Source organism: Trichomycterus rosablanca, chromosome 18 (genome assembly GCF_030014385.1).
Source record: "Trichomycterus rosablanca isolate fTriRos1 chromosome 18, fTriRos1.hap1, whole genome shotgun sequence".
Lineage (NCBI taxonomy): Eukaryota > Metazoa > Chordata > Actinopteri > Siluriformes > Trichomycteridae > Trichomycterus > Trichomycterus rosablanca.
In genome coordinates, this window is record NC_086005.1 from 24,555,435 (window position 1) to 24,570,734 (window position 15,300).

The following is a 15,300-nucleotide window of genomic DNA, read 5'->3' on the forward strand; positions in this document are numbered from 1 at the left end:
ACCAACACTTCAAAACTGTCGCGCACACGTGACAGCCGTGCACGCGCGTCATTATTCTGCGACTGTTGAAGCACATGTGGAATATAAATTCGCTTCCATCAGGTATTTCTGTTTGTTTTTATTAAAGTGCTGTTCTATTCATAGTAGTCCGATAGTTTGTGGGGTTGGTTTTTTTCTGGTCGCATGTAGTTCACTGGTGTTCAGCGTTAAGATGTGAAATAGATGCTGTATAAACTTAGTCACAGTGTTCCGTACATCACATAGGAGTTTGTGTTTCATATAGTGAAGGGAATCGCTATGCAGCCACGTTTGTTTCTGTTATTTATTATAAGTCTAATACATATATTTACATTAAATTCATAAATGTACCATAATTAATATTTTGATTTTACATATAAATTGACAAAATATGTGTATTAAAATAACGTTTAGACCAAATACTTTTTGTTAATAGTCTTTGATTGTCCAGTGTATGAAAGTTCCTATGATGGACCCAAATTTATATTTGGGAATAATGGTTTTTGTGTGGTTTCTCTGGCCCCCAGGCACCGACTGTCCTAATGTACAGAATAGCATGTAAAAAGTTATTTATTTATTAGGATTTTAATGTCATGTTTTACACACTTTGGTTACATTCAAGGCAGAAACGGTAGTTACTGGTTACACAACATTCATCAGTTCACAAGTTTAATGTCAAACACAGTCATGGACAATTTTGTATCTCCAATTAACCTCACTTGCATGTCTTTGGACTGTGGGAGGAAACCCACACAGACACGGGGAGAACATGCAAACTCTACACAGAAAGGACCCAGCTCGCCCCACCTGGGGACTGAACCCAGGACCTTCTTGTTGTGAGGCGACAGTGTCTATAAAATGGTTTGCTTATTTTGTTGGGAAAAACGTCCCTGACAGCAACATTGGCTTGCTCACATTTACATTTTTACATTTTCAGCATTTAGCCGACACTTTTATCCAAAGCGACTTACAGTACTGTTACAGTATACAGTCTAAGCAATTGAGGGTTAAGGACCTTGCTCAAGGGCCCAACAGTGGCAACCTGCAGTGGAGGGGCTTGAACCAGTGACCTTTTGATTACTAGTCCAGTTCCTTAACCGCTAGGCTACAACTGCCTAACTGCTCACCGACATATCATAAGACTCATAATTTCAGGGTCGCTGGCTTGAGTCTCACATTGGTGGAAGTGGTAGCTCAGTGTATAAGGAACTGGACTATTAATGGAAAGTTTTTGGTTCTAGCTTTACGCCTGTTGGACCTCTATGCAAGGCTGTAACTCTCAATTATAATCAGTCACAATTGTAAGTTGCTTTAGAGATATACATCTGCTAAACGTCGTAAATGGACATTATTATAGGAACCTATAAATATTGTGTTATGTATTGTATTTCATAATCACATCTCTGTTGTCTCTCCAGTTTTAACAGACACAAGGAGAGCGTGTTGTACAAAATGAGTGAGGACGTAGAACGTATGTTGATCCAGTTTCAGGATGAGGGTGGCGAGCCTCTTGGATCCCCGTTTGACGTCCCACTAAACATAACACCTGATAAGTTACAGCTGGTCTGCAATGCACTCCTCCAGAAGGTACCTACCCTGTGGTGCATTGTGTACACCCATTTGTCAACTTTTAATATCAAACAACACTTTCTCAACTATTTTGGATCACTTACTCTCTCTTTTTGAACTTTACTCTAGGAAGAGCCAGTGCCACTGCTGTTCTTTGTGCGTGATGCTGAGGTGGTCTCTTCACTCGGGGCCTGTGTACAGACGCTCGGTGTGGAGACAGAGCAGGTTCTGCCAGTGGTGTACCAACCTCAGGCCGTGTTCCGTGTGAGAGCCGTAGCCCGCTGTACCAGCTCTTTAGAGGGTCACACCGAGGCTGTCATCTCGGTGGCTTTTAGTCCTACGGGCAAGTAAGTGCCACAGTTTTAACTTATAAATATAAATTAACTTATAATCATATGTTTGTCATTTTATTTCACCATACATGCTGTTAAATATATTTGTCTGCCAAAAATAAACAACTAACCATGAGATTGTTGGACATCCCATTTCAAAACTGTATATACAGTGTATCACAAAAGTGAGTACACCCCTCACATTTCTGCAGATATTTAAGTATATCTTTTCATGGGACAACACTGACAAAATGACTTTTTGACACAATGAAAAGTAGTCTGTGTGCAGCTTATATAACAGTGTAAATTTATTCTTTCCTCAAAATAACTCAATATACAGCCATTAATGTCTAAACCACCGGCAACAAAAGTGAGTACACCCCTAAGAGACTACACCCCTAAATGTCCAAATTGAGCACTGCTTATCATTTTCCCTCCAAAATGTCATGTGATTTGTTAGTGTTACTAGGTCTCAGGTGTGCATAGGGAGCAGGTGTGTTCAATTTAGTAGTACAGCTCTCACACTCTCTCATACTGGTCACTGAAAGTTCCAACATGGCACCTCATGGCAAAGAACTCTCTGAGGATCTTAAAAGACGAATTGTTGCGCTACATGAAGATGGCCAAGGCTACAAGAAGATTGCCAACACCCTGAAACTGAGCTGCAGCACAGTGGCCAAGATTATCCAGCGTTTTAAAAGAGCAGGGTCCACTCAGAACAGACCTCGCGTTGGTCGTCCAAAGAAGCTGAGTGCACGTGCTCAGCGTCACATCCAACTGCTGTCTATGAAAGACAGGCGCAGGAGTGCTGTCAGCATTGCTGCAGAGATTGAAAAGGTGGGGGGTCAGCCTGTCAGTGCTCAGACCATACGCCGCACACTACATCAAATTGGTCTGCATGGCTGTCACCCCAGAAGGAAGCCTCTTCTGAAGTCTCTACACAAGAAAGCCCGCAAACAGTTTGCTGAAGACATGTCAACAAAGGACATGGATTACTGGAACCATGTCCTATGGTCTGATGAGACCAAGATTAATTTGTTTGGTTCAGATGGTCTCAAGCATGTGTGGCGGCAATCAGGTGAGGAGTACAAAGATAAGTGTGTCATGCCTACAGTCAAGCATGGTGGTGGGAATGCAATGGTCTGGGGCTGCATGAGTGCAGCAGGTGTTGGGGAGTTACATTTCATTGAGGGACACATGAACTCCAATATGTACTGTGAAATACTGAAGCAGAGCATGATCCCCTCCCTCCGGAAACTGGGTCGCAGGGCAGTGTTCCAGCATGATAATGACCCCAAACACACCTCTAAGACGACCACTGCTTTATTGAAGAGGCTGAGGGTAAAGGTGATGGACTGGCAAAGCATGTCTCCAGACCTAAACCCAATAGAACATCTTTGGGGCATCCTCAAGCGGAAGGTGGAGGAGCGCGAAGTCTCGAATATCCGCCAGCTCCGTGATGTCGTCATGGAGGAGTGGAAAAGCATTCCAGTGGCAACCTGTGAAGCTCTGGTAAACTCCATGCCCAGGAAAGTTAAGGCAGTTCTGGGAAATAATGGTGGCCACACAAAATATTGACACTTCAGGAACTTTCACTAAGGGGTGTACTCACTTTTGTTGCCGGTGGTTTAGACATTAATGGCTGTATATTGAGTTATTTTGAGGGAAGAATAAATTTACACTGTTATACAAGCTGCACACAGACTACTTTTCATTGTGTCAAAGTGTCATTTTGTCAGTGGTGTCCCATGAAAAGATATACTTAAATATCTGCAGAAATGTGAGGGGTGTACTCACTTTTGTGATACACTGTATGTGTGTATAAAACATATTGACTGGTGCACCTTTAAACAATCAGCTCAATTTCTGGCTCAGATACCTGGCGAGTGGGTCTGGAGATACAACCGTGAGATTCTGGGATCTGACCACTGAGACTCCTCATCACACCGCCAAAGGACACACACACTGGGTTCTCTCCATAGCCTGGTCTCCAGATGGCAAAAAGTTGGCATCAGGATGTAAGAACAGCCAGGTTAGTGTTTCCACATTAATTCGTTTAGTTTTAAATTTGTACACGTTATACAATTTAGTGTATGTATTTCATCTAAATAGATTTTCCTGTGGGACCCAGTAACAGGACAGCAGATAGGGAAGACTCTGACTGGACACACTAAATGGATCACCTGGTTGTGCTGGGAGCCACTGCACCTGTAAGTTCTTGTTTCATTACATGAAATGAAGTGTGCTCTAAATGTCACAGCATCATGATGGATTACATTTAATTCACGTCTGCCGTCTCATTCTGTCAAAGGAATCCCGAGTGCAGGTATTTAGCCAGCTCGTCTAAAGACGGCTCCGTTCGTATATGGGACACAGTTCTGTCTCGCTACGATAAGATCCTGACGGGCCACACGCAGTCAGTGACCTGTGTGAAATGGGGAGGAGACGGCCTGTTATACACTTCATCTCAGGACAGGACTGTTAAAGTCTGGAGGGCCAAAGATGTGAGTGCTGAGATGGTATTTTTTACAGCAAATGAATGTAGCTGATTGTGTGTTCATCTGATGTTTGACTTTGGCAGTAGAAACATTAAATAACCTATTTGAGTCTCATATTTATAATTGCTTAATTAAAAACCCCCATGTAATCAACGTGATTATACTAGAAATTAATTGATATTTCTACTATATCATTCATTTTGAAGCATGGTCTAATTATTCCTCATTAGTGATTATGACGAATTACAGCTAGTAACTTTTCTGTCTCCATATAGAACTATTATTTGCTGAATCCAGATGTTTTTGTATCTTTTCACGCTTTAGGGGGTTCAGTGTCGGACGTTGCAGGGTCATGCCCACTGGGTAAACACGCTGGCACTCAGTACTGACTATGTCCTCCGAACAGGAGCCTTTGAGCCAGCTACAGCTACGATCAACCCTCAAGACCTTACTGGCTCATGTAAGCTCATGTTATCTATTTTTATAATTGAAAGGAACCCCATAGGACCACCACTGCCACAGATTATGTGTCTGACTTATATATGCTTGTAGCAGTGCTGAATTTTACTTATTGAAGGGCCACTATATTTCAAATAGCACGGTATAGACACACATCGCTTTTACATTGATGTTGATGTACTTCTGTCCTTAGTGGACGAGATCAAAGAGAGAGCCCTGCAGCGGTATCAAAAAGTCAGGGTAAGTGTGAAATGCCCTGTAAGAGGTTTTCTGTTCCTTTACAGGTGTTTTATTCTGATTTGCTTTATGTGAGTGTATTTATGATTCGTAGGGTGAGGGTCCTGAGAGACTGGTGTCTGGTTCTGATGATTTCACACTGTTTCTGTGGAACCCGGCGGAGGAGAAGAAGCCTGTGGCACGTATGACCGGACATCAGGCACTGGTGAATGAGGTGCTGTTCTCTCCTGATACACGACTACTCGCCAGCGCTTCCTTTGACAAGTCGATTAAGATCTGGGATGGCAGGACTGGCAAGTACGGTTTGTTTGTTTTTATTGTTGTTTCTAGAATAGGGTTAAAAATGCAGATTTAAAAGATGTGGATGGAAAGTGAATCTATTTTAGTGTAAGCAGAAGGACAAAATAAATGTGAATTTTAAGGACATTTTGTAGTGGATATGGTTGCATTCATTATCGTTTCACTGCCCTGCGTTTCACTTGATTCCACTAGATGGCGCAATCCAAACACTACCGACCTTTGCTAAAGTCGGGTCTATCGTCTCTACACACAGATATTCATTCTTTGAGTGATAATTTATATAAGTTTATCCCTCATCTGCTACTGGCCCGGTCCATCTGTCAAATTTTAAAACCCAGTGTGGCCCTTGAGTTAAAACGTTTTCTCACCCCTGATTTAGATAATATATTAACGTGTGTACACTTCCAGAAGAAAACAGCAGAGGGCGATCAAGTAACATGTACTTTTAGTTAGTCCACTTTTATTACGTCCTACTGTGCTAGAAATGTCTTTATACTTTATCTTACGTTGTTTTTTTTGTGTAGAGCTCCGTGTAAATAAAAGTCCAGGCTCTTTTTTCTGAATATATTATGTATATTTTACATTTTGGTTCACCAGAATCACTAGATGCCAAACAGTAACACATACACCAACCAGACATTGCCAATCGTGTCTATTTAGATGTGTGTTTGGTTGATAGCACCACTGGGGATTTGAACCCTGGATCCAAACAGTAGTGGGCAGTTTAACACGGCACCACCCAAACGCCATTATTTCTTAGTTAAAATTTGATCTAAGGTAAATAGGACCATGTGCCAAACATACTACACATTGTAGTTAGAACTGCTAATATCTGCATTTTGTTCCCAGTTTACTAATAGAAAGTAACATTATTACAAGATACTTGTGGAATTACATTTTTCTAAAGGCAAACATGAGGTGATTTGCTACCTGTTGCATGTGTATTTAATGTCCAAGCAGGACTCTCTTACATCCTCACAGTCCAGCATAAAAGTGTACGCTGCATAGGGCCAAACATGTGGGGTTGGTTTCACAGACAGGGATTAAGCCTAGTCCTAGACTACACAGCATTTTAAATGGAGATTCTCCATTTAAAGCAAAATGTAGTCCTGGACTAGCCTTAATCCCTGTCTGGGAAACCAACCCGTGGAGTATTAGTTTGATGAGCATGATTAAACAAACAGAAAATGTGTGGGATTTTTGAAACAGCAGGTAAAACAGGGAATAGGCTCATGCTCAAAATTAATTTCACACAACAGTTCTACCTGCACTGCATTTTTGTAAATATAACAATTGTGACACACCTCAGTTAATGCACACCAAACACCTAAGCTGTTAACACTACCTCGCTCAGACCTGTCTATGCCCCCCCCCTTCTCCCCTATTGTCTTTGCACTATTGTCTTTTATGTCTGCACCAGAGATGTAGCCTGACAGTATTTCATTTACTGTACAACCCCGTATTGTATAATGACAATAAAATTGCATTGATTGTCATTTTAAGTTCAGTGGTAAATCCTAACCTGTCAGGATTGGCACTGTTAAACAAAGAGAAGGTGTAACCACATATGCAGTAAAAAGACATTCACCAACACCTAGTGACAATATTACGTGTCTGCAATAACCAACATGTTCACAGTTTGACTCTATGCTGTGTAATTTCACTTACAGGTATTTGACGTCACTCCGTGGTCACGTAGCTGCTGTCTACCAAGTAGCCTGGTCAGCAGACAGTCGTCTGTTGGTGAGCGGAAGCAGTGACAGCACACTGAAGGTGTGGGATGTGAAGACAGGCAAACTAAACGTGGATCTACCTGGACATGCTGATGAAGTGAGAGGATTTTGAGTTTACTTTATGTGCCTGTCCCAGCGGTCTGTATTTAGATTTAGTCTCTTGCAGGTTTTAAATGAGCCGAATAAATTAGTCCCTTAAGTATCAGACTGCACATTTGTCAAGAGATTGGAATCAAGATTTACTCTCTAATGTTTATAAGCAGTGACTAGCTAGTGTTTCTCCTCCAATATGCAAAATTTGTTTAAATGCAACTTGGCTTTGGGTGACATTATGAAGCTTCTTACTGCATTTGCTAATAGTGCTAATAGAGCCATGTTTTGTGTAGGTATTTGCAGTAGACTGGAGTCCCGATGGGCAGAGAGTGGCCAGTGGTGGTAAAGACAAGTGTCTACGGATGTGAGTAAACACATATTAACTTGCTGTTGATGTTACTACTCACACATTCACATACTGTAGATTTGAATGATTGAAATTTTAATATTTATGATTTTTTTCCCACCCCCCAGATGGAGAAGATAGTTGACAGGTTTCAGCCCCTTTTTCCTGCATTGACCGACCAATCAGGTTCCTCACGATCATCATTCAGCGGCCCACCCCTCGTAACGACGGACAGCTGTGTCAGACCCCACAAGGGCAGTGGGTAATTAGGTTATGGTTCATCAAACTGAGTCAGCTAAGAGGACAGACGCAGCATTGTGCCCTAGCAGACTGGAGAAAGAGAAGCAGGTTCTGCTTGTGATGAAAACTTACTAGTACATGGACCCACCTTAGATGGCCTGGTGTTTCTGCAACCCCCTCACTTACTGACTATAAAACCCCTAAAGCTAAATATGGAGTGTATAGTGGATCATAATAAAAAATTTTAAATAAGATGCAACTTGTTCGTTTGTTTCTTGGAGTGCTATTTCTGAAGTGTCTAAAATATTTTCAGATTATTTCTGACAGCTCTCACAATGTTTTACAATTGGCTCGGTGGGTAGCACTGTCGCCTCACAGCAAGAAGGTCCTGGGTTTGAAGTGGTCCGGGTCCTGTGTGGAGTTGGCATGTTCTCTCTGTGTCTGTGTGGGTTCTTCCGGGAGCTCCGGTTTCCTCAAACAGTCCAAAGACGTGCAAGTGAGGTCAACTGGAGATACAAAATTGTCCACGACTGTGTTTGACATAAAAGATTTGAACTGATGAATCTTTTGTAACCGGTATAACCTGTCCTTTCATGAATGTAACCGAAATGTGTAAAACATGACACTAAAATCCTAATAAATAAATAATAATAAATCTATTTATATTAGCCAAGAACAGGTATCTAGGTCTGAGGGTACAGGCTTACGAAACTGAACAGTTAAAAATTTAAAATATGCTGCCTGGTCTGGTGAATCATCCTCTCCAGTCACCAGATCTGAATCCTTTAGAATGACCTAGAATGGTAGATTTACAGCAGGAATGTCATTTACAGCAATAATGTCATGTGATGTTAACATGGACCAACTTTCAAAGAAAGGTTTTTAAAACTGAGTGGAAGTTTGTCCTGAAAGCAGAGGAGGGGTCTCAATTTTAGTATGGTGTTCCTAATAAAGTGGCAAAGACAGCAGCTGGTAGAGTGGATGCCACACAGCAACATATCCCAGGAACCTATGTATTTCCAGTGGGTTTTCGCCAGGTACTTCTGTTTCCATCCTCCCATATACATTCTGAAGGTGAATTGGCTGCAAGTGTGTAAATGTGTGTTTCCCTGTGATATGACTAGCATCCTGTCTGAGGTGTGTTTCTGCTTAAGGCCCAGTTTTTTTCCTCATTATATACACATGGAATCAATTAGTATTGTATACATTTTTATTGGTAAACATAGCCCACAGACTGTATTGTAAATCCCTTCAGTTTATCCAAACATATCTTTCAACAACATGGGTAAAGAATAGAAGTGAACTTGATCCTCATGCCCAGCTGTTCGAGCTGAAGCTAAGAAAACCTTCAATGATGAGTCAGGACTGGGGTTTGGCAGCTAATCTTTACAAGCTTCAGAGGTCTCTGTGCGGGGATTGTGTGCTTTAGCAATAAATTAAGCCAGAGGGAAAAACAAGCTGTGACGTGCTCTGTTGCTATATAATAGCGTTGTTGTTTGTCTTCCATTTGTCTTCCACAAAATGAATGTTTAACATGAGTAAACTGATTGTATTGGGGAAGATTAATACCAAGCACACTAAATCCCAATTTGATCACAAAAATGATTGTAAAGTAACACTAAAGAGTTACTAAACCATCATATACATACTGTATTAAACCGTCTTTACATTTGCTTCCTATATATTAGTGCAATAAAAAAATCTAATTTGCAAGTAGATTCTGAGGGAATTGTGTGCCTTAACACAATGCTACTTTACTTTTAGAGATAACACTCTTTACATGACAACTACAATCTAAAGCAGTAAGGTCCAGGGGAGTTATGTTGGGCACTGAAACATTGCATGAGCTTCTCTCACTTTCCTACCTCATGCTCTGTGCGGTGTAAGGCATGCAGACAAATGGCTGCCTAACCTAGGGCACTCAGCCAGGGATCAGTGTAGGAATTGGTGCTTCGTTTGAGTGACACAGCCAACTGTCTCTGCATTAGTCCTCTTTTTCTGTACAAAACAAGCACTAACTCCTCCTCAGTCAGTCGGCCATGCTTTGTTCAAAAGCTTCACGACTTCTTCGTAGAGGACGAAGACAATGGCCACGTCCAGACACACCCGGCCCAGCCGAGGAACCGTGCCTTTGTAGAACCTGAAGCACACAAAAAGATGATTTAGATATATAGATATTTATCTATATTTATATATAGATGAATAGATATTTGACAGGCTTGTATTGATAAGTGTCAACTTTAAAGGCATCTCAAGTGCAGTGTTCCATGCAAAGTTCCCTTTTCAAATTAAAACAAAAAGTTAGTTGAATAGAATAAAGCTTGACATAAAATCTATGTTTAGCACACATCTAGGTGACAAGATGCAAAAAGAAATACATACGCCTGTGGTCCTTCGTTCTTCAGAATCTGAAAAGCACAATCCAATGTGTTCTTATAACGATGAGCTTCCAGACCCTACAACAAAAAGAACAATTAACATAACATCAAAGCAACAGTCAGGTAGTAAAATCTCACTGTGACTGCAATCTACTGTACCTGCATCCTAGTTTTCACTACATCCAGAGGCGTGTTCCCAAACACACTTGCTGCACCTGCAGTCGCTCCAAATACAGCAGTGACTAAAGGATGCATTTCACATGCTGGGTCGTCCCCTGGCAAAAGAGCATTACATTTTTAATTAATTATTTATTATTATTATTAAGTAATTTTTACCATCAATAAACAGGTCTAACATCTCACCTTTGTACCAATTGCGCAGAAGGTTCATGACATAAAACCGTATTGCTTGATTGCTCCCTTGTTTTAGCACTGTTGCAGTCAGTCCTTGGTATGTCCCACGAACTCCTGCCAGTAAGAATGCTTGTTACATCAAAGGCAAATCATGCTACACTTTTCTAGTATTAGTTTTTTTGCAGACACACAGTCAAACCTTACAATTGAAAATAACTTAAGGTAAGAACATGCATTAAGTCTCTCAAAATTAACATTTTTATAATCTGCTACTAGTTATTTCTTATTGAGTGTAACAAAACTGTTGCTGGTACAAGGTCCCTGTATAATTTCTAATGGTTAATAAATATAGTAAAGTAAAATTTTGCTTAATTTTAAGTTGTCTGGGATTAGTACAAATATATGTACTATATTAAATATGAAAGCGGTTTACTTTGCCCACAAAAAGGCTCATTATACAAATAGTGGTGAATAACACTAATTTAAGGTCCTGTTGAAAGAGAGTAGAAAGTTAAAATGGCATAAATCTGATACGACTAATTTCATATTTAAACTACTCTTACACAGGATCTTCTTGGTGAAAAACGTTATATACCTCGTAGTATAATACTCATAATACTTGTAGTCATAATCATAAGATCAGTCAGATCTTGAATAATATGGGGTTCAAATTCAAGGTTTTCTTTACTTTTTTGTAACATGTATACCCCTGTTGTAATGTTTCTGAACTGACAACTGTAAAATCAGTTTCAATTAATTTCACCATTAATCAAATGACTTTTATTTCACTAAATACTGTAAACAGACCATCAAAAGATCCAATCCAAACATAAGATTTAAATAATACGGATTATGATGACCTAGTGAAGTGACAACATTGTCCAACTCTTACCTTGATCACGGATGATTTCTCGCACGCCATGAAAGAAGCCTCGATACCGTGGCCGGAGAGAGCACTGGTCATGAATTAACTTTACCTAGGAAAATTAGCAATATTGGTGCTAATTGTAATTAATTAAAAAAATTTTCATTCTGAATTGATGTTGTTGATATGTTACAGTCCCCTCCACAATAATTGGCACCCCTGGTAAAGAAGAGTTACCCCTGAGTAAAAGAGGTGGGGGGAAACAATGCATTATGAGGAAAAATTTGATAATAACTTTGACATAATTTCTTGACAAAACCACTTGTGCCACCATTATTTGTCCCCCAGCATTTATTACATTTAATATAACCTCTCTTTGCTAGCATTTTGCATTCCAGGTGCTTACATTTGTTGTTAGATGACATGAAAGGCTTTTTTCCTGGCAAGTCTTTCAAATAATCTGTTGGCATAGAGGTGGCATCTGATGGTAGTTTGAGAGACTTGGTGACCATAAGACAAACTATATTTATAAGGCTTTGGAGGACGACACCCACACATCACCACATTTAACAAAAGGGATTAGCATAATTGACTAAGACTATAAAAACATGTACATTTGTCTAACCTTGAGTGTCTCCATTGGACAGACCACTAGCACAGCTTCAGCGATGCCTGCTCCCAAGCCACATAGTAAGCTCTGAGTATTGTCAAGGCGACCTGTATCATCTCGCATCGGGTTGCTCAGGACTTCAAAAGTGCCAAATCTACCACAGAGTTGACCATTTAAAAAAAAAGGTTAAATTCGATAAACAGTTGATTTAATTACATGGTTTAGAATATTTAATGTTAATATCTCTTACCGAATGGCAGACTTGGGTATTGAGCCGTACAGTAGTGAGCTCAGGCCTCTGTACAGCCCTCTCAGTCCATGATCCTGAACTGTTAGCTTCACACAGTCCCCTAAGCACATTTTAATGGTTTGAATCAAAAATTATTTAGCCATGAAAATACCAGACATCAATTTACCACACTGTTAATTTAGGTACTAAAATGCTCAGTAAGTGTGGTTTTGGTTCAGGTAGTTCCTAAATGGGGTTTTAAAGAACTCTTTACCTATGCCTCTGTATCGGGGTGGATTGGCTCGCTCGTCCAGCTGCAGCTGGGTCTTCACATACTCTGTCGGGAAGGTGATACATATCTCGATACCACCAGCAATACCACCTGCATACAGAAGAAAAATCAGCAAGGTATGTCTAAAATTAGGTTACTGTGAACTTCCTTCAAAACATGTCATTTAAGATGCACCCTTAAACCTTTAAAAGGTCCAATTTGCATTCACACACATTAGTGGGAAAATGAAGCAGAGTGCACACACTAGTAGGTATAATAAAATTCAAACACAGACAGCACTCGGGTGGTACAGTTCTAGGCTAGCCCAGCCATGGGTTTGAGCCCTGGCAGTGCAACAGACCTGGCCAGGTCCTCCACAGATACAACTGACGGCTGGCAGGGAGGGAAAGTGTACAGTAAAATATAAGTATATGGACACCTAACCATAAGCTGGTTATACATTCAAATCCAAAATCGAATGGAGTTGACCTCTGAAAGGTGTTCGACATGGTTAAGGTCAGTAAACTTGAAGTTGGTGCTAGTGAAGACTTTTGAGAGTACCTTAGATCACAAACAAAATAAACAAATGGATCCTTGACCAAACTGAGGCTCTCTTATTGAGGACATATTATGTGAAGAACCAATTCACTGGAACAAGATGAATGGATACAATTTGAGAAACTATGAACAAGCCATTAAGAAACCTAAAAGCACAACAGACATGATGCTCCTGAGAATGATGCTCACACTATTCATATGGTTCAATAATATAATAACAATAACAAACTTAGTGGTTACAAGGTGAACTGAAGCAGCAATTGTGTTGTTTTTTTTCCACAATATTGCACTTTTAGATGTTGGCCTTTCAGCAAGGGAGTTCGCCATGCTTGCATTAGTGAGAAGTATCTACACGTTGGACGGCATGGTCGCTCAATGGGTAGCAAGAAGGTCCTGGGTTTGATCCCCAGGTGGGGCGGTCTGGGTCCTTTCTGTGTAGAGTTTGCATGTTCTCCTCGTGTGTGCGTGGGTTTCCTCCCAGTCTAAAGACCTGCAAGTGAGGTTAATTGGAGATACAAAGTTGTCTATGACTGTGTTTGACATTAATCTTGTGAATTGATGAACCGTTTCTGTCAAGAATGTAACCAAAGTGCGTAAAACATGACTTTAAAATCCTAATAAATGAATAAAATAAATACATATATACGTTTATAATAGTGTTAACAATTAAATATCGATCAGGGTAGTTTTAATTTTTCAACGTATGCCATTTAAAGACAAGTTGATGGATGGAAGGCTAACGCTGACTTGCTAGCTAAAGTAGTGCAGGGCAGTTCATGGTTAGCTTTATTGCTATGTGATAATTAATTGCTGTTATCCAATGCTAATAACTTAGCATTAATAATTAGCATTAGCATAAACAAAATGGTTAGCCTCTTGCTAACAGCACCTGTGAGCGGGGTTGTAATGCATTAGATAATTTAAACCGGCTGCGGTTTGGCTCCCTACCAAAACAGCCGCCAGTTTGCAGTATGCATGTAAACACTTTATTTTACCTGCAAGAATTGCCTTTCCCGGGTGAGTGATTTTCCTCCGTGCCGTCGCAGCAGCTGCTAACCTCCGTTTCTCTGCAGAAATGTTGTGAACGGGGAAGAAACTGCTCGCCATGACACTCAAACATGACGGTGCTTCTGGATGCTGCTGCTGCTGCAAAATGCATCTGCGTCTCAAACCAGCATCTTTACACGGTCCTTCTGAAACAGAGAACGGTTTATACAGAGACGACATGTTTCTCACTGCAGACAAACAAATACATGAAATAACTGGGACGGAATAAAGCACCCAGCAACGTGCACTCTGCCCAATGAGACAGAGCCAACACAATCACTGGCGAACCGCTCTGCCCTGTCGGTGTGCTGCTCATGAATAATGAAATCTGTGCCACACCACAAGCACACTTATTGGTCTGAATGTGGTTTATTCAAATATTTCAGAGCTACCACAAAACTGCCAGAGCTACATAAATCTGTGCTGACATGTTTCATGGTGTGAAATACATGATAGGTGGGTTGGGTGAGCAGTTGTCCCCCTGTCCAGGCTGATGTAAGAGTTCCCTCGAGTTACCACGTCGACCCCCCCATTCATCCCCCAAACACTGTTCACATAAAACATAGAATCTTTACTTTAAAATATAAACATTTTATTTTTAAATTAAGGAAAAAAAATTAGCAAAGACACGTTATTGATAATACAAAACAACAAAAATGCCAACAGCTCATCTTTTTGGAGAAACTCCAAAAGCAAGTAAGGTCCCTTTTTTGATTGCAAAATACCATGTGTAAGATTATTAAATGGATAATGTGAAACTTGATTATGAAACTGTAAAGTCGCTTCTGTTGATGCATGCTCAATAATCCAGGTACACAAAACCACAAAGTTGAATCAGTTCATCTGGACACAAGTTTGATGAATGTTCTGTACAAAGGGTTAAGCAAAGTCATTGTGTAAAGAATGGAGCAGATAAGTAGACATGTATGCTGACTGCAGTAGAAAGAGACTGGACTATGCCTTAGTTGATTAAGGCTTTATGAAATCAGTTTGATAATAAAGAATGTGTAAGAATGTGAGCATGCCCCCGGCATAGTTAAGGGGACTATAAGAATGTGTATGGATCAGGGTTCTTTTGCATGCACCTGAAATTAGGTAAAAAAGAGCCCTCGGCCGAGCTGTTGTACTCTTGACTTTCCTACAATTAATAATAAACAACTTTG

General features: G+C 40.4%; 2 protein-coding genes across 2 annotated transcripts; one reads left to right on the forward strand and one right to left on the reverse strand.

The window, feature by feature from the left end:
• Positions 1–37: 37 nt before the first annotated feature.
• nle1 (notchless homolog 1 (Drosophila)) lies at positions 38–8,079 on the forward strand. Its single transcript, XM_063014011.1, has 12 exons — positions 38–102; positions 1,437–1,605; positions 1,717–1,934; positions 3,795–3,951; positions 4,032–4,129; positions 4,231–4,423; positions 4,742–4,877; positions 5,070–5,116; positions 5,208–5,410; positions 7,084–7,243; positions 7,533–7,603; positions 7,714–8,079. Exons 2-12 carry the CDS (start codon positions 1,471–1,473, stop codon positions 7,724–7,726), a joined length of 1,431 nt encoding a protein of 476 aa, XP_062870081.1. The 5' UTR covers positions 38–102; positions 1,437–1,470; the 3' UTR covers positions 7,727–8,079.
• Positions 8,080–9,021: 942 nt separating this feature from the next.
• On the reverse strand, positions 9,022–14,425 carry slc25a1a (solute carrier family 25 member 1a). Its single transcript, XM_063013816.1, has 9 exons — positions 14,086–14,425; positions 12,536–12,643; positions 12,283–12,382; positions 12,048–12,186; positions 11,450–11,534; positions 10,567–10,671; positions 10,363–10,478; positions 10,208–10,281; positions 9,022–9,965 (listed from the first exon to the last, which is right to left on the reverse strand). The coding sequence occupies exons 1-9, from the start codon at positions 14,315–14,317 to the stop codon at positions 9,851–9,853; spliced, it is 1,074 nt and encodes a 357-aa protein (XP_062869886.1). The 5' UTR covers positions 14,318–14,425; the 3' UTR covers positions 9,022–9,850.
• Positions 14,426–15,300: the final 875 nt, after the last annotated feature.

Excerpts from the sequence above, each read along its gene's own strand:
- nle1 (XM_063014011.1), top strand. The coding sequence starts at position 1,471 with ATGAGTGAGGACGTAGAACGTATGTTGATCCAGTTTCAGGATGAGGGT. Across the intron at positions 4,130-4,230 it reads TGCTGGGAGCCACTGCACCT|GAATCCCGAGTGCAGGTATT; the intron begins GTAAGTTCTTGT and ends ATTCTGTCAAAG. Across the intron at positions 5,117-5,207 it reads AGCGGTATCAAAAAGTCAGG|GGTGAGGGTCCTGAGAGACT; the intron begins GTAAGTGTGAAA and ends TATGATTCGTAG.
- slc25a1a (XM_063013816.1), bottom strand. The coding sequence starts at position 14,317 with ATGTCGTCTCTGTATAAACCGTTCTCTGTTTCAGAAGGACCGTGTAAA. Across the intron at positions 12,187-12,282 it reads ATACCCAAGTCTGCCATTCG|ATTTGGCACTTTTGAAGTCC; the intron begins GTAAGAGATATT and ends ACTCTGTGGTAG. Across the intron at positions 10,479-10,566 it reads TCTGCGCAATTGGTACAAAG|GGGACGACCCAGCATGTGAA; the intron begins GTGAGATGTTAG and ends CTCTTTTGCCAG.